Genomic DNA, 21,191 nt, shown 5'->3' on the forward strand with positions numbered 1-21,191 from the left:
GAAAAAGGAAAAAGAAAGAGGGGGAGGGAATCAAATTGGCTCCAAGTCAAAGGCCAGGCGGAAGAGCTCTGTCTTACAGGCCCTGCGGAAAGAAATCAGATCCCGCAGGGCCCTGGTCTCATGAGGCAGAGCGTTCCACCAGGCCGGGAGAGGCGGTCCTGTAGGTACGAGGGTCCTAAGCCGTGAAGGGCTTTAAAGGTCAAAACCAGCACCTTAAATCTGACCCTGTACTCCACCGGGAGCCAGTGCAGCTTGAAAAGCACTGGGTGAATATGCTCCCATGGCAGAGACTCCGTGAGGAGCCTCGCTGCAGCATTCTGCACCCGTTGGGAGTTTCTGGGACAGCTTCAAGGGCAGCCCTGCGTAGAGCAAATTACAGTAGTCAAGCCTGGAGGTGACCGTCGCATGGATCACTGTGGCCAGGTCAGGGCGGGAAAGGTAAGGGACCAAATGTGTTTGTGGGAGAGGGGTTATTGGTTTGTTTTTGTTTAGTATTTATTCTGTATTGGCATTTTGTATTTTTCTGTTGTGAACTGCCCTGGGATCTTTGGGTGAAGGGTGATATACAAATTTAATTAATTAATAAAGATGATGATGATGATTTCAGCTATAGTTTGGGATTTGCATTTGTTTGGGTTCCTCACTTCCACCTTTGTGAGAGAGGGAATGGTGGAACTTTGAATTCTGAGCTCCTGAGGGCAGGGGAAAGCCAGGAATTTGGCTAAAAGAGCATTTGGGAAAGACTGCCTTCCTAGATTGCTGTAGGCTATACCCACAAATCCATTCAACAGGGTGGGGGACAAGATGCTAAGCTACAGGGGCTACACAGGGAAGGAGGAGAGATGACAAGCAATTCCTTGTGCAGTTTTAATAAACCAGGTCTCTACAGGACACTGAGATTGCTGTTACTCTCTTGGTTCTGTAATTTATTTAAAGGTGTTCCCTCACCTGGGTAAGAACATGTGGTGCAGAAGTAAATTATTACCACAATAGTTACAAATGTAAATATGATATATTGACCACATTACCTGTGACTGGGAATCAGTAAAGAGATCTTCTTCCTCAGCATTGAGTGAAGTCTGATTCCATGAGGCCAATTTGATAGCGCTCTGATGGCTCTGGACATTTGGTTTAGCGCCAAGAATTTGCTCTTCATTATCGCTTTTCGCCTTTGAAAGAAAAAGAAACCATGACAAACATTCCATTGGCTACTGAACGAAAACACCGAAATAGAAAAGGATTTAACGTGAAAATCAGTCACAGTATAACGTTGTGCACATAACACTTCCAACTGTTCATTTGGTAATTTGTATGACCAAACACTCATAGTTTACTGAAAGATTAGATATTGCTTTTAAGGAACAAAAACCTGCATCGCATGTGCTTCATCTTATCATTAAACAATGAGCCCCATGTACACTGTAATGCCGAAAAGAAAGCCGACAACCAAATCCTGTGGGAAAGCTGTTCTACGCAAGGAAAATATATTCATGCATGGAACACAAGAATCAAAGGGGAAACCAAAGAGAGAGAAAAGAAAATACAAAAATAAAATTAAATCAACCTGGGGTAGGGTGTAGGTGTGTGTGTGTGTGTGTGCGCGCGCGCTGTACCCCAGTTCCAAAACAGTTAACAGACACATAAAGAATAATAGGATTTTATTACATGTGGTTTTTTTATGGATACTTAGGTTTCCTGGAATTCTATCCCGTACAAAATTATAATGTCAGAGGTGATTACCCAAAATGAAGAATCTGTAGGTTCCTTGAAGAAAACCAAGAAGTGTATCAATACACTGGTATAATTTAATTGTTGTTAAAATGTACTAGATAAAAAGTGCAAAATAGGGTCTCATCAAAAGGAAGAGGAAATCCTTAAAACTGATCATTCCAGTCCCTTTGCGTCATAATTTTGACCCAAATTGGTTCCTCAATGCAATGCATTCACCATCTCAACCCTATTTTCACATTTCCAACCTTGTTTCCAAAGCAGCTTCTCTATCTCATTCGGCAGCTCTGCTTTGCGCTGATTTTACCATCAACCTCCATGTCCTCCCATCACAGAATCATCAAATTGGAAGGGACTCTGAGAATCATCTAGTCTGGATTGCAGGAATATGCTGCTGTCCCATACGGGAATTGAACCTGCAACCTTGGTGTTATCAGCACCATGCTCTAACCAACTGAACTATCCAAGCACATGCAACCCTGGCTTGCATGTATGAACCCTCCCGTCCCACCCCATGGTAAAAGTACCTGGAGTTCTCCCTTGCTCCCACTAGGTGCAGCTGTGGAGCCATGATTCTAAAAGAAAACAGTATTATTACATTTTCATTTCAAAGAGCTCAGGAGGCAATTAGTCCTCTCTCTCTCTCTCTCCCTCTCTCTCTCTCTCTCTCCTTCAGACCCTTGTGAAGCAGTGGATACCCTGAAGAAGTGCAATAGTACCTCAGGTTAAGAACTTAATTTGTTCTGGAGGTCCGTTCTTAACTTTAAACTGTTAACCTGAGGTACCACTTTAGCTAATGGGGCCTCCCACTGCCACCGCACCGCCAGAGCATGATTTCTGTTCTCATCTTGAAGCAAAGTTCTTAACCTGAGGTACTATTTCTGGGTCAGCGGAGTCTGTAACTTGAAGTGTCTGTAACCTGAAGCCTCTGTAACACAAGGTACCACTGTACTTGGGAGTGAATGATGGGCTTGGATGAGGGCTAACAAATTGAACCACCAGAGCTGCTGGTGAACAAGTCTGGCAAACCAAGGGTGTGGTGTTTTGACTCCTTCCAGAGCAGGCGGTGCTCCCCTTTAAGAACCTGGTAGGGGCAGGGCCAGCACACAGTTTGACGGCATCAGTAGCTCACAATGCCTCGTACTAGCTCAAGCATAGGCAAACTTGGGCCTCCAGATTTTTTCGGACTACAACTCCCATCATCCCTGACCACTGGTCCTGTTAGCTAGGGATGATGGGAGTTGTAGTCCCAAAAAACATCTGGAGGGCCAAGTTTGCCTATGCCTGTACTAGCCAGCTCAGGGTGGCCTCTGTGCCCCTCCTTGGAGATGACCTAGCCAGTGACATAGTGTCAGCTGCCGACATCCCAGGGTGCACGCCAGAAAGGGGGCACACATGTGCAGTGGACGGGGTGGCATGTGTCCCAGGTGTGGGGGCGCCAGCCCAGCCAATGCCACCAGAGTGGCCCCACCCCCACCAGAGCAATGTGCTGAGCTGCCTGCCCACCTGTGCAAGGGGCAGCCTGGCTGGCCAATACAGTCCTTGTCGGACAGAGGAGCACTGGATCGAACCATCACCTGCGTGGAGGCACCTAGTTCGTGCCCCTTCAAAAACTGGGCGCCCAGCACCACAGCCCCCCTAACGCCCCCCCCCCAAGCTATGCCCCTGGACCTGGCCACAAGTGCTCATCTTCTAGTTATATCCAGACTCTTGCAATGCATGTACATGGGTCTGTCTGTGTAAAGTGTCCAGAAACTACTTTTCCTCCAACATGCAGGAGCCAGACAACTGGGATTGACTGCTGTGAACATATTACCCAATAACTAAGGGGGCTTCAAGGAGCTGGTTTGGCTTTCAAAGCTGTACATGGCCACTAATCCCATCACCTCCTGGCAAATAGAAGGGGAAGAAATGGAGGCAGTGAGAGATTTTACTTTCTTGGGCTCCATGATCACTGCAGACGGTGACAGCAGCCACGAAATTAAAAGACGCATGCTGCTTGTGAGAAAAGCAATGACAAACCTAGACAACATCTTAAAAAGCAGAGACATCACCTTGCCAACAAAGGTTCATATAGTTAAAGCCATGGTTTTCCCAGTAGTGATGTATGGAAGTGAGAGCTGGACCATAAAGAAGGCTGATCGCCGAAGAATTAATGCTTTTGAATTCTGGTGCTGGAGGAGACTCTTGAGAGTCCCATGGACTGCAAGAAGATCAAACCTCTCCATTCTGAAGGAAACCAGCCCTGAGTGCTCACTGGAAGGACAGATCCTGAAGCTGAGGCTCCAATATTTGGCCGCCTCATGAGAAGAGAAGACTCCCTGGAAAAAACCCTGATGTTGGGAAAGATGGAGGGCACAAGGAGAAGCGGACGACAGAGGACGAGATGGTGGGACAGTGTTCTCGAAGCTACCAGCATGAGTTTGACCAAACTGCGGGAGGCAGTGGAAGACAGGAGGGCCTGGCGTGCTCTGGTCCAGGGGGTCACGAAGAGTCGGACACGACTAAACAACAACAACAAGCATGTTGTCCAGACCCAGGCCTGTGCTTAAGCTTTCTCCCTCCTAACTACAAGTTTGCAGGGGGGAGGTCTTGCTAAGCCATGGTTTGGCTTACTGTGTCCTGCAAAGGCCAATGTGACTGACACAGGCACAGAGTTGTGCCCGACACTGGGGGGTGGGGCCTGACGTAACCCATGCAGTGTGTGTGACAACACATGCATTGCGTGCACGACTGTTACATTGAGAGAGGCCAGCCAGGCCTCCTCTCATTGTGACATTCACCCGCAAGGCCCGTATTGGTCCATGCAGCATCAGGAAGTGCCACATGGCCCAGGGCGACTTCCTGCCAGGCTGCAAAGCGTCAGGAGATGCCCCGCAGCCAGGGGCAACATCCCACCAGGCCATGCAGCATCCCATACTGCTGCAAAAATATGGGGAAACAGAACTGAAATTAACAGATTTGTCCATTGCTAGGCAATGAAACAACTGCAAGTGCAGTTGAGTGCAAAGGGACAATGGATATAAATCAAAAGACCACTGACGCCAAACCACTTTTTGTTTCTTTCTTGCATAATTAGTTTGACAGTGTCTTTCTCTCTTTCTTTGTATAACTTTGTTTACAAACCTTTGTTTTAATCCACGTAATTTTCTCCCCATCCTTCTGTGAGGCTACTGTCATCTGTAGACATGAAGGTTCTCCTGTTGGTCCTTGCTTTTCTGAATCGTCCTGCTGTCCCAGCTGCCGACTTCTGTACCCTTTCTTCAGCAGTGCAATGGTCATTCTTATAAGATACAGTTCAATATCTGCAGGGACTAGTGTTCTAATGGCTTTCATTTGTGTTACATCTTAGAAAGGGGAAAAACATCAATGCAATAATTATTATTTGGTAAGAGAAAAAAACCCACTGTGAAGAACTGCTCAAATTTCCACAAAATCATATTTAGGTTTGCATCCAAAGCCTGTCATACTCAGAAAAGATCTGTTGGATAGGATGCAATGAATGAGTCCCATCAGCAGGTTTCAACTATTGAGTCCCATTCCTCCCATGAAAATTAATGGACGTGACTAACTTAGGTCCACCAATGTCAATGGTAAAATTTAGTTGGATACAACCAAAAAAAACCTCTATATACAGAGCAGGCAAATTACTTTTTTTTTTTTTTAAGGTCCAGGGAAAGTTGAACTTTGGATAAAACAATATAGAATAATGGGGATTTCCAATCATTTTTGCACATGCCAACCCCAATTCTGTAAAGCCAGAACCTCATAAATGTAGGTTATCTTAATAAGCATTCACAAATTCATCTCAGAAACACCAATGAAAACAAAAGCTATTATCTTCTCTACATCTTCTCTCTGAATTTGCAAAGTTGTGCAGATGGGACCATTTTCTTTTTTCCAGTTTAAACTCTACGTGTTTTGATGAAACACTGGCAGTTTCATTATGAGGTGCCCTATTCATATCACAATTAATTAGGCTCATCTTTGCCCAGGAATGGGCCATTTTCAAAGGTACTGAAGCTCTCATATTTTGTCCGTATCTCAAGAATATCATTTATTAGAGGCTGCAGTGCTTGGCTGAACTTTTCACCTGAGTTGATGGGAGGGTTTTGGATGACTTTCGTGATCATCTCTTGTATCTCAGGAGTGAGACCGGCACGTTGTAAATTGACTGGGTAGCCAGCTTTCAAGGCTTGGGATAGATGTGTGCCAACCACAGTAAGAGGCAAAGACCGTTGGTCACTTATACTCTCCTGAGGAAACAAGAAAGACAGCAATCAGAAGAGCTACATTAAGCCAAAACTTTATAGCTGAAAATACATTTCCCCAGAAAGAGAAATAGTTCTTTAGCAATAGAAATAGTTCTTTGGCAATTTCTGGTTTGCTTCGCTATACTTTGCTTGGGATTAGGAAAGGGAAGATAACTTGACACAGGGCTGCCATCTTAGCACCCTAAATAGCCTGTTAATAATATCTGGCAACAGAGAAAGTGTATGAGACTCTTGGGGGCTATAAAATGCAATGGCGATTTTAACCACTACCGAATATATCAGGCCAATGACCCACCAAGCCAAACACACCACACCCAGATATATACAGTGGTACCTCGCAAGACGAATGCCTCGCAAGACGGAAAACTCGCAAAACGAAAGGGTTTTTGGTTTTTTGAGTTGCTTCGCAAGACGATTTTCCCTATGGGCTTGCTTCGCAAGACGGAAACGTCTTGCAAGTTTGTTTCCTTTTTCTTAAAACCGTTAATACAGTTGCGACTTGACTTCGAGGAGCAACTCATAGCACGCGGTGTGGTAGCCTTTTTTGAGGTTTTTGAAGACTTTGGTGATTTTTGAAGCTTTTCCAAAACTTTTCCGACACCGTGCTTCGCAAGACGAAAAAAACCGCAAGACGAAAAAACTCGTGGAACGAATTAATTTCATCTTGCGAGGCACCACTGTACAGTGGACACTCGGGTTGCGAACGTGATCTGTGCGGGAGGCACGTTCGCAACCCGCAGCGCCGCGTCTGCGCACGCATGGGTTGCGATTCGGCGCTTCTGTGCATGCGCAAAGTGCAATTTTGTGCTTTTGCGCATGCGTGAGTGTCGAAACCTGGAAGTAACCTGTTCCGGTACTTCAGGGTTCGGCATAGTGCGCAACCCAAAAACGTGCAACCCGAAGCGTCTGTAACCCGAGGTATGACTGTATTGTGGTCTCTCCATACAGATATGTTTTGTGCTTGTGTTTTTACAGATTCAGGCAGGATGTGAAAAACCCCAGGTTTGCTTAGCTACCAGTGATGGCTGCAGATTACAAGTTGCTTGCACCTAATAATGCTGGAATATTAAAAAAAAAAAAAAAAGGCTGAATGTTGAACTTAATTGTGTAATTCTAGAGCAGTGATGGCCAAACTTGGCCCTCCAGCTGTTTGGGGACTACAATTCCCATCATCCCTGACCAGAGGTCCTGTTAGCTAGGGATGATGGGAGTTGTTGTCCCAAAACAACTGGAGGGCCAAGTTTGGCCATCACTGTTCTAGAGGGTAGATGCCTGTTGAAAAATTATTTGGGCTATAAGTGAAACTATACACTAGTAATAGCACTATTGAATATATTTAGATTCAGGTTAAAAAAGCAACACTGCTTTTCAGTACTGAACATCCTAAGCAGCCGCTTATGCACCAACTATCTACACTTTGACAATTATATTCTTCCCATAAAGAGGACGGCTGTATGTTATGTTTGCTGACTTTCTCCCAGACAGGAGACACCAGGGTGCACCCTGTAATCAATGGTTATTTGATACAAGGCATCAAATTACCTAGTACTAATTGTATTATTGCTCCTTGTTAATTAGTCCTTGGGCATTTTAAATTGGTTGGCTATCTAACAAGGAACACTCCTGGGAGGAGGGAGTTGAGCAGGCAGCAAGCCCCCGGCATTATTGCACAGCAGCACTCTGTGACAAATAAGTGTAACAAAATAAGGTATAGGACTAAGTAGGGGGAAGGTCATGTTCAATGACAATTTTCGGCAGTGGTGAAAAATGCATCCCATATTGATTTATATGTTGTTGGTGGATTATGGTCATTGTCTTGTTGGGCTGTGTATGTGATAAAGGGGAGCCATACCGGGGTAAAGGCGTCTTCTTCTGTTTGTCCCTGTGTCAGTTTCAGTTTATTGGTTAATTTTTCTAGTAGGGCTGTTTCCCATACTATTTGGTACCATTGGTCCATGCTTACTCCTGACAGGTCTCTCCAGTGTCTGATTATGGTGTTTCTGGCTGCTGAAAGTAGGTGGGTTATGAGTTCTTTGTGGTGTAAATGGGCATTGTTGTCTTGGAAGATGTTTAGTAGGGCCAATTCTGGGGTGATGTCTAATACTTACATATTTCTCGTATGGCTGTTCACCCACCCACCCCACTCACTCACGAAAACAAAGACCACCACAGCCCACCACAAACAAACAACCACACCCTAACCCCAACCTCTCACACCACCAAAGGAACACAAGTGAACAGCAGAGAACCTGCACAAGCAACACTGACACCAAACCCTACATACATTAAGCATAATAGAAACATTGCCACCCGACCCCACCCCCACCTATCTTCCCCCCTCCACCCCTTTTTTCTCTCCCCCTAATGTCTCACCAAATGAAACGGATTTGTAAAAATGTTACATGGAAAAAATACGAGAGACATTACACATACTTCTGTAAAACAAGAAAATCTTTAATAAAAAAAATAATGCATCCCACTAGCTGCACTTTTTGGGGGGCGGGCAAGAGAGGTTACTCTGAAAAGAAGAAAATATGCTCTTGAGAACAATGCTGATCCTAGAAGAAATGTTCTAACTTATGCTCAGCAATGTTGCCACATAACCAAATCTGTACAGCCACATGGCATTATGTCACCACCTTTGTGGCCTGATTGCCAATTGGCTGGGATTGCACGTGTAAGATTGTTCCCAGGAAGAAGGCTGCAAAATACCAGTAGAGAAGAAAACAACAACAACAGAGCAGTAAAGAAATGACAAAAAGAGAGTGGAGAATATAACATTATTTAGTGGGACTAGGGGAACAGTTGCTTCCCTCCCCTTCAAAAACAAAGCAGATAAACATTTGGTGTGGCTTTAACAGAATATAGGTTTCAAACCCTTTTAAGAAACAGCAGTGAACAGTAAACACAACAAGAGTAGCACACTACCAAATGTATTTTGACACCCCTTAGAGGCAATTTTAGTTAAGTAGCATAGAAATTGTTGAATAAAATGAGCTTTCATAGGCCACACTCAACTTTGTAGACTGTATTAGTGGGCCCCAAATCAGAAAAGCCACAATAAACATGTTAGCCTTCTTTAAGTCTACTTTATTGTTTCTGCTACAACCATTGAACAAGACTTGCCAAACATTAAATGGTGCACTTCGGCCATACAACCTAGGGTTTGTTATGGCTCTGTGCCTTTCTTTAAGTTGAGTAAAGCATTAATTGGTGAAGCTTTTCCTAATATGGAGTTTTAGTGTGAAGAAGTGCTTCACTAGTTAATTTCTGCCTGTTAAAGGTAAAGGGTCTCCTGACCATTAGGTCCAGTCGTGACCGACTCTGGGGTTGCGGCACTCATCTCGCTTTATTGGCCGAGGGAGCCAGCATACATCTTCCGGGTCATGTGGCCAGCATGACTAAGCCACTTCTGACGAACCAGAGCAGCGCACAGAAACACTGTTTACCTTCCCACCGGAGCGGTACCTATTTATCTACTTGCACTTTGATGTGCTTTCTAACTGCTAGGATGGCAGGAGCAGGGACCGAGCAATGGGAGCTCACCCCGTTGCGGGGATTTGAACCGCTGACCTTCTGATCGGCAAGTCCTAGACTCTGTGGTTTAACCTACAGTGCCACCCACGTTCCGCGTCTGCCTGTTAGGAAGTGATGAAAGGCACAGATATTTTGCCTACATTAAAAAAATGTGGCAATTCTAGGACTATCCTATTATAAGCCTGGTTTTTTAGAAAGTTACATTCCACTGACTTTGGTGGGACAACCCCTCTCTCCATGTGTGGGAGCCAGTTCCCTATATTTAGATCCTATGAAGCTGTGGTACATGTGCACTTATCACAACCAAGTTGGTGGGGCAGGTTGCATGGGTCTCCCTCATACAGCTGGCACCCTATCCAGTTCCATTTTAAGGGCATGCATATAGAGGCCTTATACATCCAGATAAGCAGTGCTTAGAATTAAAACCTTGTTGAATCCTAACATTCTGCCACTCTGTTCCAAATACAGTGGTACCTCAGGTTACATAAGCTTCAGGTTACAGATTCCACTAACCTGGAAGTAGTACCTCGGGTTAAGAACTTTACCTCAGGATGAGAACAGAAATCGTGCTCTGGCAGCACGGCAGCAGCTGGAGGCCCCATTAGCTAAAGTGGTGCTTCAGGTTAAGAACAGTTTAAGGTTAAGAACGGACCTCCGGAACGAATTAAGTACGTAACCAGAGGTACCACTGTAAGTGTTCTCCCCAAGCCACAGAGCTCACTTGTGGCTTGCACTATGCATCAGCAGCAGCCGGTCTTACACCTTTCAATTTCACAAAATTAACCGAAATAGATCATAATCCTTCTAAAGCAGAGCAGCTATGAAACACAGCTGGAGCTTCAGGAGCTTACCAATGACATGCTCTTTTCCTGAAACAATGTGTAAGTTGTGCGTTCCGATTCTGTTAGAGTGCTGCATCCGCCATCCTTCCGAAGATCTATTTCTGGCTGATCTCTGGATCCAGAACTCTTGAAGACATCAATCTATACAACAATAAGCAAGCTTTTATTATTTAAAAAAATCCTAAAGCCTCAAGGAAAACCACTAACTAAGCAAATGATGTTGATGGCTGAACACTGTCGGAAAGCTAACTATATTTTTCCAGATTACAGATAACCCAAAACAGTGACTAGGATTCAAAGAATTTTATGAAGCTATCTTCCACGTTACACTCTGCATTGGCTATATTCACATTTAAAAAATAATAATCACGAAAAAGGTACTTTTAGTGTCACTTTTGAGACTCCTTGAGCTAAGCAGTTCTATAATCCTGCAATGCGGATGGCTATCTATATGCCTCTGCAATGCCTGCATAAACTTGTTCCACATTCTATACTCATCTGGGACAGGACAAAAGGGAGAAAATACTACTTTGAAAAGCAGAGACTAGTGCCATGATGACTTTCAGGGCCCCAGAGGCCACAGCAGCAGCAGCACCAACTCCCACCAATCTCTTGATTGTGTGGTGATGAGAGTCCAATGTCAGCCAGCCGTGGAAGGTGCAAATCCATTAATTGCAATGGGCCTAACCTTGCCCTAGAAATCTGCATGGCAGAGACATCAGTGGGTTTCTGCTGACAAGTAAAAACAATCCTTTTTAAAGCCCTTTTGAACCCTAAGGAAATAAATGCAGGGGAGGGAAACCAGATACAGTACATTAATTCAATTACATCTGACCTGTAAATCATTTGCCTGGCAGAACTCCTTGATTGTGATCAGGAGAGGAGCCAGCATGGTAGATTTCGCTTCGGAAACGCCATCAACTCTCTTAATGTTTTCCACAGTTGTAGGCCTGAAGGAAATATTGGAGACGTTCTGTAATTTAACGCCATGAGCTTCGATACATAAGGTGTATGCAGGTTAAGTCCGGATTTTAACAAATAAAACCCTACAAGCTACTACCATCACTGCTAATAATTTAGCCTCTGTAAGAGACCTTGAAAAATTCCTGAAGACTGCTTTCCTCAAGAGAGTAAGAACATGTAAGAAGGTGCCAGGTTTTAAAAGAGGTAACGAAATCTTCTAGACCAGTGCCATTTCTAAGTCATGAACAATCTTCTGTGTTGATTTGCACATGTATGTTCATGATTTGATGACTCTGGAACACTTTACAACTCTCAACTGAATGTGTAAATACTTTATTTGCATATTACATAAAGATTATCTTAAGTTTGGCTGGTGTGGTTTGTGCACACATTCCCTGCTCCCTGTGTCCTAGCCTATTATGGTCTCTGGTCAAATAGATTCTGCTGGTTTTTGTAGCGCTTCAGCTCCGACTACTGTAAAGTGGGCAATGACAGCCCATCATATCATCCTCCCTGGAAAAGACTTGCCTTGCTGGCATAAATTATTAAGTCGTCAGACAAGGTTTATCTTCTTATTCAAACCAAAATAAAGGCTCACCTTATCACGCTCATATCAACCAGCACTTTATTTGTTGCTAGTACGGCTGGAGGAATGTCCTTCTCATTCGCCAGTTTCTGACGGGCTGTCACTAGCTTGCCATATAGCATTGTCTATTAAAGGCAAAAGACAACATGTGAAGGCTGTACAGTGGTGCCTCGCAAGACAAAATTAATTCGTTCTGCGAGTATTTTCGTCTTGCGAATTTTTCGTCTTGCGAAGCACGGTTTCCCAAAGTCTTCAAAATCACCAAAGTCTTCAAAAACCTCAAAAAAGGCTACCACACCGCGTGCTATGAGTTGCTCCTCGAAGTCACCCTGGGTATTAACGGTTTTAAGAAAAAGGAAACAAACTTGCAAGACGTTTTCGTTTTTCGTCTTGCGAAGCAAGCCCATAGGGAAATTCGTCTTGCGAAGCAACTCAAAAAATGAAAAACTCTTTCGTCTTGCAAGTTTTTCGTCTTGCGAGGCATTCGTCTTGCGAGGTACCACTGTACTGTGATGCCTATGAGGGTCTCAGAGGACGAATGGGGATGTGTATGTCCTGAGTGAGTAAACCCAAAAGGTATGTGAGTCTGAAGATAAACATGAAGATGAAGATAGGTAAAGTAAAGGTAAAGGGACCCCTGACCATTAGGTCCAGTCGTGACCAACTCTGGGGTTGTGGCACTCATCTCACTCTATAGGCCGAGGGAGCTGGCGTACAGCTTCTGGGTCATGTGGCCAGCATGACTAAGCCGTTTCTGGTGAACCAGAGCAATGCACGGAAACACTGTTTATCTTCCCGCTGGAGCGGTACCTATTTATCTAATTGCACTTTGATGTGCTTTCGAACTGCTAGGTTGGCAGGAGCCGGGACCGAGCAACAGGAGCTCACCTCATCGCAGGGATTCAAACCACCGACCTTCTGATAGGCAAGCCCTAGGCTCTGTGGTTTAACCCACAGCGCCACCCGCGTCCCTAGCCGTGTAATACATAAACATTAATAGAAAAGGCAACACTACAATGGGAAGGGCATTCTGGTCTCATTCTCCACCCCTAAAAGCTTGTGCAAAAAGCTGCATCTTGACCCAGCGTCAAAATGTATAGAATGCTGAAGACAGATGCACATCAGACGAGAGGACATCTTCACTCCAGGAAACTTCATCATTATCTGCAACTCATAAAACTAATCCACTAAGATTTCTTTAATCAGGTGACAGCCCCAGTAAACATATCATCAAATAAGGAATTACTTCAGTTGACATACTCACCTGCAATTCCTTCTCTCTTAGAGATGCAGTAGATTCTGAAGGGGTCAGAAGCCGTGGCAACTGCGCTGTGGCACTATCAAAAGAAAGGAGGCAAGTGTTCTAACTTCAATTCAGCCCGTTTATCCAGCAACTGACACAAAAATCCCTGCACCTTTTCCTTGAAATATCCAGGAAATATCCTTGGAGATAGGCGATATATTGATATATTGCCCCAAACTGGTTTGAAGTCCATATGATGATCTCGGTTTCATAACTTCTGATGTGGCAATATACTGCGAATCAGGGTGTATGTGTGTGTGTTCGTGTGTGTGTTATGCAAAAATCACAATGTGGGGGAAACCGTGAAGCCAGCTAATGCTTCTCTCAATTCCTGCAGCTCCTGTTAACTCTTCCAGCTCAGCTCCCCCCGCCTGATGCAGGGGGCAGAGAATCGCAAGAGCAGGCGCTGTCAAAAATCACGATGCAGGAAAAACAGTGAAGCCAGCCAATGCCTTTGTACAGCTCCATCCTTATTTCACACATCATGATATATCAATCTGTTGCTATGTTTAGCTGGTGATATATCGTGATGTTGAAAACCAGATATTGCCCAGCCTTACTTGGAAGGTTTTACCAATGAGTGAATCCAGAACCCACTGTACTGTGTCATCCATGGACGACAAAGCTCCAGGACAGCTGCCACTAGCAGCAAAGGGAGGGGGTGTTTGTGAAACATATGGACAGGAGCAGGAATGTCCATAATAAGCCTGACTTTCGTGTCAGTTCAGGCCTGCATGCCTATCTATGTATTTCATGGTTATGCAGCTATTTCCCCACCCAGCAGTCTACATGCAAGCGCAGGCAAAAGGGAGGTCGCCGGATGAATTGCAGTGGATTGCATGTTTCTGATTCCCAATCATTTAACAAGAGCAACAACCAAAAGGCTCCCCGACCCCCACCCCCAAAATAGTCTGTTAGAATCCCTGTTCCGTAGGAACTCAGATATGGTTAAAAAACCGTATCTTATATATGCAGATAATCCCAGTTCATGTGGTACAGTATGCAATTGGCCTCTTTACCCTTATTTTGCACCTGGCTGCAGTTGGAGGATTTTGTAGTTCACACACATACACACACACACACACACACACACACAATCTCTCACTAAGCTAAAGCGTGCCCACACTTACATTAAAACAACTATTGCACAAAAGGCTGTATTTTCATTAGAACTGAAGATTTGATCAAGTTTTAGTTATTTAATCAGTGATGATGACTGCCTGCAGACCTGCATGTTGATGAGTTTTTAGGCCAAGTTGGTTCTGTTAGGCTGCTGTAATAGGAACTAGAAAAATATTGATTTTCCATCTAACGACGAGTGGGTTTTTGCTTATTCAACTGTATGTTGTCTTACACACCCTTCAGTCTTTCGCCAATGCATCTATATTGTGCTTTGGCTATTGTGGTAGCCATAGAATATGCCCAACTTTTCATGGGGCTCCATATCAGTAGGAATTGATATCAGTCATCAATTAATCATTTAAAGGGGGGATGATTAAAGAACCAAAAACTCTTGAAATGATTGACATTACTAATTGTAGCAACAAAGAAAAGCGCTTTTGTAACTGTATTGTCCCACTTACAGCGGCTGACCCAACCAACATTCTCTAAAGAGACCATAGGAAGACTAGATGGAAAAAGGAGATCTAAAAAGATATTGGGGGGGGGGGGGGTTAGAAGGTAGATAATCTTTGGAAGTATTACCTTTTAGCCGAGGATGAACTTTCTCTAGAGACTTTACTCGCTTCTCGATACGAAAACTTTTCATGCAAAGACATCTTCAGGAATACAAAATCCCAAAGCAGAAAATGAATACAAACACAAAAATTTACTTTGAATAAATATTTATAGTAAAATACTCAAAATAATATCAGTAATTTGATAATGTGTTAACGGAATGCATCTCGTTTCAGAAAAACATTTTAGATTCCACTCCTGTAAACTCTCATGGAGATCTGAAGACAGGAGAATATAAAATGTATCCTGAGATGATTACTTGACTTCACCTGCCTAAGGTCTATTATGTATATATCTTATGTATTTATTTCAGTTGTGATTGATACACTTTTATTAAAGTCTTGGTATCTTACTTTATTCTATTATAGTCTATGGACTAACGGAATAAACATTATTCATTCAATCAATAAATCTTTTAATTTTACAGTATCCAAGAAATCTTTAAAACAATATAGAATTCTAAGGCTTCATTTCCAAGTCCCTTTTGAAACACCTTTCATGAGAGAAGGAATGCAGACACAGATCTCATTTGTGCATAATGCTAAGGGAAACCATGATTTGGTGCAAACATTCAGACAGGCGACCGCAGCTTAGCATGTCCTTCGAACCCATTTCTCTCTAACACAAACCACAAGCTGAAAAATCAAAGGACAAACCTTGGTGGCCGCTCATGGCTTATCTGAAAGAGTTAAACCACACACCCAGATTCAGACAACATGCTAAGCGAAACCATATAGTTACCTAAGCTGTGTTTTGGAAGTGAGAATGGAATGTGTTTTGGAAGTGAGAGCTGGACCATAAAGAAGGATGATCGCCGAAGAATTGATGCTTTTGAATTATGGTGCTGGAGGAGACTCTTGAGAGTCCCATGGACTGCAAGAAAATCAAACCTATCCATTCTTAAAGAAATCAGCCCTGAGTGCTCACTGGAAGGACAGATCCTGAAGCTGAGGCTCCAAGACTTTGGCCACCTCATGAGAAGAGAAGACTCCCTGGAAAAGACCCTGATGTTGGGAAAGATGGAGGGCACAAGGAGAAGGGGACGACAGAAGACGAGATGGTTGGACAGTGTTCTCGAAGCTACCAGCATGAGTTTGACCAAACTGCGGGAGGCAGTGGAAGACAGGAGGGCCTGGCGTGCTCTGGTCCAGGGGGTCACGAAGAGTCGGACACGACTAAACGACTCAACAACAACAACAAAGCTGTGTTTTGTCTGCCAGAGAACCATGCTTCGTAGAGCTGCTGCACTAACTTGAGAAGTCACCATAGAATATGCCCAACTTTTCATGGGGCTCCATATCAGTAGGAAAAATTAACAGTGGTATGCAAGCTCACTTTTAGCCAAGCTTGCATCCATCGCTGTGCAATCATCACGTGTACAGCAACTCCAGAGCAAGGAAATATGTGCCCAGGAACTGGGCAGCTAGGCTTGATCCTGCCACCCTATCATATATAGCAGGTGTGCTGAACCTCTAGTTCTCCAAATGTTGTTGGGACTCCAGCTCTCATTAGCCACAGCCAAGATAGTCAATCATCAGGAATGATGGGAGTTGCATTGCATTAACAACTGGAAGGCAACAGTTTGGCCATGCCTGACAGATAGCCTGACCAGATCACTGTCTTTGACTAGAAGGCAAGAAGCGATGCAAAAGTGCTGGTTTTTACCATACAGACCTGCTTTTCTGTTGTCAACTGAGGTGACGTTCTATAGGAGAAATTACTGGTGTTCGAAGAGGTCGGCTGATAGCTGGAAAGAGAAGGGAAATTATCTCAGCCTTACTGATAGCAAAAACCATTCCAACAGCAAGATGCACAGCCAAGTCTTACCGTATTTTTTGCTCTATAAGACTCACTTTTTCCCTCCTAAAAAGTAAGGGGAAATGTGTGTGTGTGTCTTATGGACCGAATGCAGGCTGCACAGCTATCGCTGAAGCCAGAACAGCAAGAGGGATTGCTGCTTTCACTGCGCAGCGATCCCTCTTGCTGTTCTGGCTTCTGAGATTCAGAATATTTTTTTTCTTGTTTTCCTCCTCCAAAAACTAGGTGCGTCTTGTGGTCTGGTGCATCTTATAGAGCGAAACATACGGTACTTTTGCAGAATGCAAAGTCACAAATGTTAATGATTTCAAAGTGCAGCTTCTATTTACTTTCAGGCCAATCTCTAAGGCAGTGGAGTTCAACTCTCTGAAAACTGAGGCACTCCTGTAATATATCACCACACCCTGTGAAACCTAACCACTTTTCCCTGTCTGCCACAACCTGCCATATTTTTTTCTTCACCACTTTGGTCTAATAGTAAGGTTAATCCTTACATTCTAGAAGACAATTGCAATACCTTTCCCCTGCCATACAAACCTGAACAAAACAAACAATGACACATGCCCTTATTTTGTCAAACAGAGGACTCAATTTGAACAATCAGCACAGAAAGGTTTAAAGTGGGAGATGGCAACCTTAAATCGTGGTCACATTTGAAAACCGGAGAAACCGTCGTGGGTACCACACACAACATAACCTACTACCCTGATGCAAAAGAAAACTCCATTCAAGCTCAACTTTTTTTGGGGGGGGGGGCTGCCAATAAAGGCCTCTGCGGATATGTGTGTGCCCATGAGAGTTATGCTGGCACCCGCTAGTTTAGGGCCATGAGACTGCACAAGGCCGCACAAGCATCTGTCCTTTTTCTACACCAGTACCAACAATAGAGGGACGCGGGTGGTGCTGTGGGTTAAACCACAGAGCCTAGGACTTGCCAATCAGAAGGTTGGCGGTTCGAATCCCCATAACGGGGTGAGCTCCCGTTGCTCGGTCCCAGCTCCTGCCAACCTAGCAGTTCGAAAGCACATCAAAGTGCAAGTAGATAAATAGGTACCACTCCAGCGGGAAGGTAAAAGGTGTTTCCGTGTGCTGCTCTGGTTCTCCAGAAGCAGCTTAGTCATGCTGGCCACATGACCCGGAAGCTGTACACCGGCTCCCTCAGCCAATAAAGCGAGATGAGCGCCGCAACTCCAGAGTCGGCCACGACTGGACCTAATGGTCAGGGGTCCCTTTTCCTTTACCAACAATAGAGTTCCATTTTGTTTTTGTTTTTTAAAATCATTTTTATTAATTTTCCAATAAAAACACCCAATTAAGATATCCAATCATAATATTCCAATTTAAATAAAATAAAAAACTAAAATAAAATATTTTTATTTATTATAATAGAGTTCCATTTTGAAGCTCCCAGGTGAAAGCTGGGAGGGTCCATCCCTTTCTGTGTGAGACAAGGGTTAGGATCTACCTTTGAGAGAGAACTTTGTATTTTCTTTCTTTCTTTCTTTCTTTCTTTCTTTCTTTCTTTCTTTCTATTTTCATTTAGATTAGTTTTTTTATTGTATTATGAAAAAGCTTCCATTTTTTTAATGAAAAAAAAACACACAAAAGAAAACAATGTTCCATTTCAACAGGTGAGCTTTCAAAATGATCCAGACCTAATGTTTGGCAGCCTGGAAGCACTTACACAAATAAGCATTGTTAACTTCAGTACTTAGACAGGCCATGGTTACCTTAAAGGAGACTTCATTAAGCGCAGTTCCTCATTAGGCTGAAGCAGAAGCTTCTGTCCTGATTCCTTTCTTGCTTTACAGAGCCAGTCTTTACCCTGAGACAGAAGAAACAAATTATGGCTCAATATGGTGCTGCCAAAACAACCAATTAATAGAGCACCTTCTTTAGTTGCAAACTTACTGTCTGCGTCAGCTTGCACTTGGTTGTAAATTTGCGTTGGCCAGAAACCTCTATAAGAAAGCCCTCTAAGATCAGTTGCCGGCCTAATGACTTCCACCAGTTCTCTGGCCAGTCCTTCCCACTTCCGAAGAGAGGATGACTTCGGTATTGTTCTGGGAGGCGTTCAGAATACTGAAATTAAAAAAGGAAGAAGCCAGAAATATAACTAAAATCTGAAGAACCGTTTCAGATGTTCCCTGGACTTCCTGTTCCTGCAGAGGACCATGACTTCAGAAGTACATTCACATCGTTCTCAAGTAGAAGATGCTCACATAAATGGCTGGGCGGTATCTGGTTTTCAACACTGAGCTATGTCACCAGATAAACATAGCAATATACCAATATATTGCAATGTCTGAAATAAGGATAGAGCGTTGGCTTGCTTCACGGTTTTCCCTGCATTGTGATTTTTGCATAATGTGTGCGTGCACACACTTTGATTTGCAATATATTGCCAGGTCAAAAATTATGAAACCAACATCACGATATGGACTCCAAACGGGTTACGACAATATATTGATATATTGCCCAGCTCTGCTTATGTAAAGACAGCTCTTTTCAGCATGGCTGCATTGTGCAGGAGGAAACCATTCTACTGGGATTGTATTGGGGTGGGAAAAACACATAGTAACACCTCATCAGACTGTATGTGACTGCAAGCTTATTTCCATCCACACATATCATTTTTTTTATTGAAAAACAGGTGATTCACTATAGGATTACTATGTCCACTTCCAGACTGTTGCTATCTTGTGGGTAGGGTTCAATCGCATGCCAACAAATTCAGATTGTGCAATTTAAGTGGATTTAATGTTCTTGTTGAACAGAGTAACTTTTGAAAAACGAACTTTTTGCAGTAAGGAAAGTAAAGGAATAAGAAAATGCACTGGAAAGAGCAGGATAACCATTGCTTAACACCTTGTTGTATAACCTCCCTGTAAACATATCAGAATCAATGATCAATAAGCAGCGGATGCTGCATAGCCTCCCGTTGTGCAAATGAATCAGGATGAATGTTCAACAAATACAAGTATATAGGCTTCTTCTGAAAAACCCAAGACACACTTTTCAGTAAAGCACTTTCGCTGGAGATTATCTCATGGTGTTTGGGAGGCTGCTACAAATGCAAAACCGGCATGAGATTAGACATGCTTCCCCACACCTCCTCACTTTTGGAGCATGAAATCTCACCCACACTGCAAACCTAATTATAGGAATACAGTGTTGTTGCACTGACATTGGTGCTCAATGCTGTTTAGCACAGGGTCTGAGACTCTTATTTTCAGCCTTGGTTAGGAGATAGGAATAGGGATTCTTTTTAAGTGCCAGCTCAAGTCTGTCGTGTTTGTTTAGGAGTCTAGTGCACTTTTATCTGGTATTTAGTTGCTGTTTTGTTCTATTAAGCTGATCCCCATGACCTTATTTCATATTTTAATCTTTACCATATTTTAAACTAACTTTTTTGTGAGACCCTGGAAGGGTCAACCACACATCCCTTAAATAAACAATCAATCTTGAGATTAAAATGCAAGAAAAAAATACTGCTGAAGTCTAACAAGCATCAAAATAACATCAGCCGCTATATTTTAAAGTTCCGTACTTTTCTTTGTTTTAACAAGGGTAGTATAAGATTTCATTCAAGGCAACTTCTTAATTTGAAGATTCCCAGGAGGACTTGTTCACCACGGAAGACTGACTCAAATTTCAAACAACAGGTGAAATCTGATCTCTCTTGTGACCCACCTGAAACCTGTCTAGGAGCACACCTGTGCATATTGTTACCAAAAGAGTCTACCAGGCTGAACAAAACTGAGGATAACACAACTCTTCATAAACTATGGGTGAATGTTGTATAAGGTAAACAATGCATATTCATAAGGCGCGATTGGTAAAAGGTATTTCCAACCGTAAACACTTTTAAACCCAAAAAGCTGCTGAATTAAGCTTTACAACCAGAACAAAACTTGATTAGAATTAACATTCAGCTTTCACAACAAGCTCTGAAAATAAGCAAGAACAATTAGAGAACACAGACACCTGTCGCAAGAAGTCAATAAAAGAAGCCCCTTAGTGCAAGTGATGGGAAATTTTCTGATGCATTCTAAACTCAGTGTACAAATGTTAACTGCATATAATCTTTTGAGGGCCCCCTCCTAAGGCATTTTCTGGTTTGCTGCTGAACTTTCTGCAGTCCACAGAAAACTAAAATAGCAGCCTACAGAGGGAAAGTCTGGTTTTCCAGATTGAGTAGGTGGCAGAAGGAGAGACAGTTAAGCACTGGAAACTGCAAGGGGCGAGAATGTTGCTGTGCATGGGTTCTGCTTCCAAGTTTCCCAAAGGCATCTCGTTGGCCACTGGAAGAACAAGATGCTGGACTATATGGTCCACTGGCCTGATCCAGTAGACTCTTCTTATGCTCTTAACTCTCGTGTAAAGATAAAGCCAACTGGAAG

At 43.4% G+C, this 21,191-nt stretch overlaps 1 protein-coding gene across 1 annotated transcript in view; it reads right to left on the reverse strand.

Moving 5' to 3' along the window:
- Positions 1-21,191, reverse strand: part of WRN (WRN RecQ like helicase) — a 60,711-nt gene that overhangs the window by 2,182 nt on the left and 37,338 nt on the right. The window contains exons 24-34 of the mRNA XM_080986667.1: positions 18,700-18,870; positions 18,519-18,613; positions 16,645-16,717; positions 14,938-15,011; positions 13,195-13,267; positions 11,943-12,055; positions 11,217-11,331; positions 10,391-10,522; positions 5,822-5,984; positions 4,855-5,075; positions 1,029-1,169 (exon numbers count right to left, since the gene is read on the reverse strand). Coding sequence (XP_080842793.1) covers positions 1,029-1,169; positions 4,855-5,075; positions 5,822-5,984; positions 10,391-10,522; positions 11,217-11,331; positions 11,943-12,055; positions 13,195-13,267; positions 14,938-15,011; positions 16,645-16,717; positions 18,519-18,613; positions 18,700-18,870 — 1,371 coding nt within the window. The remainder of the gene's footprint in view (positions 1-1,028; positions 1,170-4,854; positions 5,076-5,821; positions 5,985-10,390; positions 10,523-11,216; positions 11,332-11,942; positions 12,056-13,194; positions 13,268-14,937; positions 15,012-16,644; positions 16,718-18,518; positions 18,614-18,699; positions 18,871-21,191) is intronic.

Source organism: Podarcis pityusensis (genome assembly GCF_964106645.2).
Source record: "Podarcis pityusensis genome assembly, chromosome: 17".
In the NCBI taxonomy this organism is placed as follows: Eukaryota; Metazoa; Chordata; class Lepidosauria; order Squamata; family Lacertidae; genus Podarcis; species Podarcis pityusensis.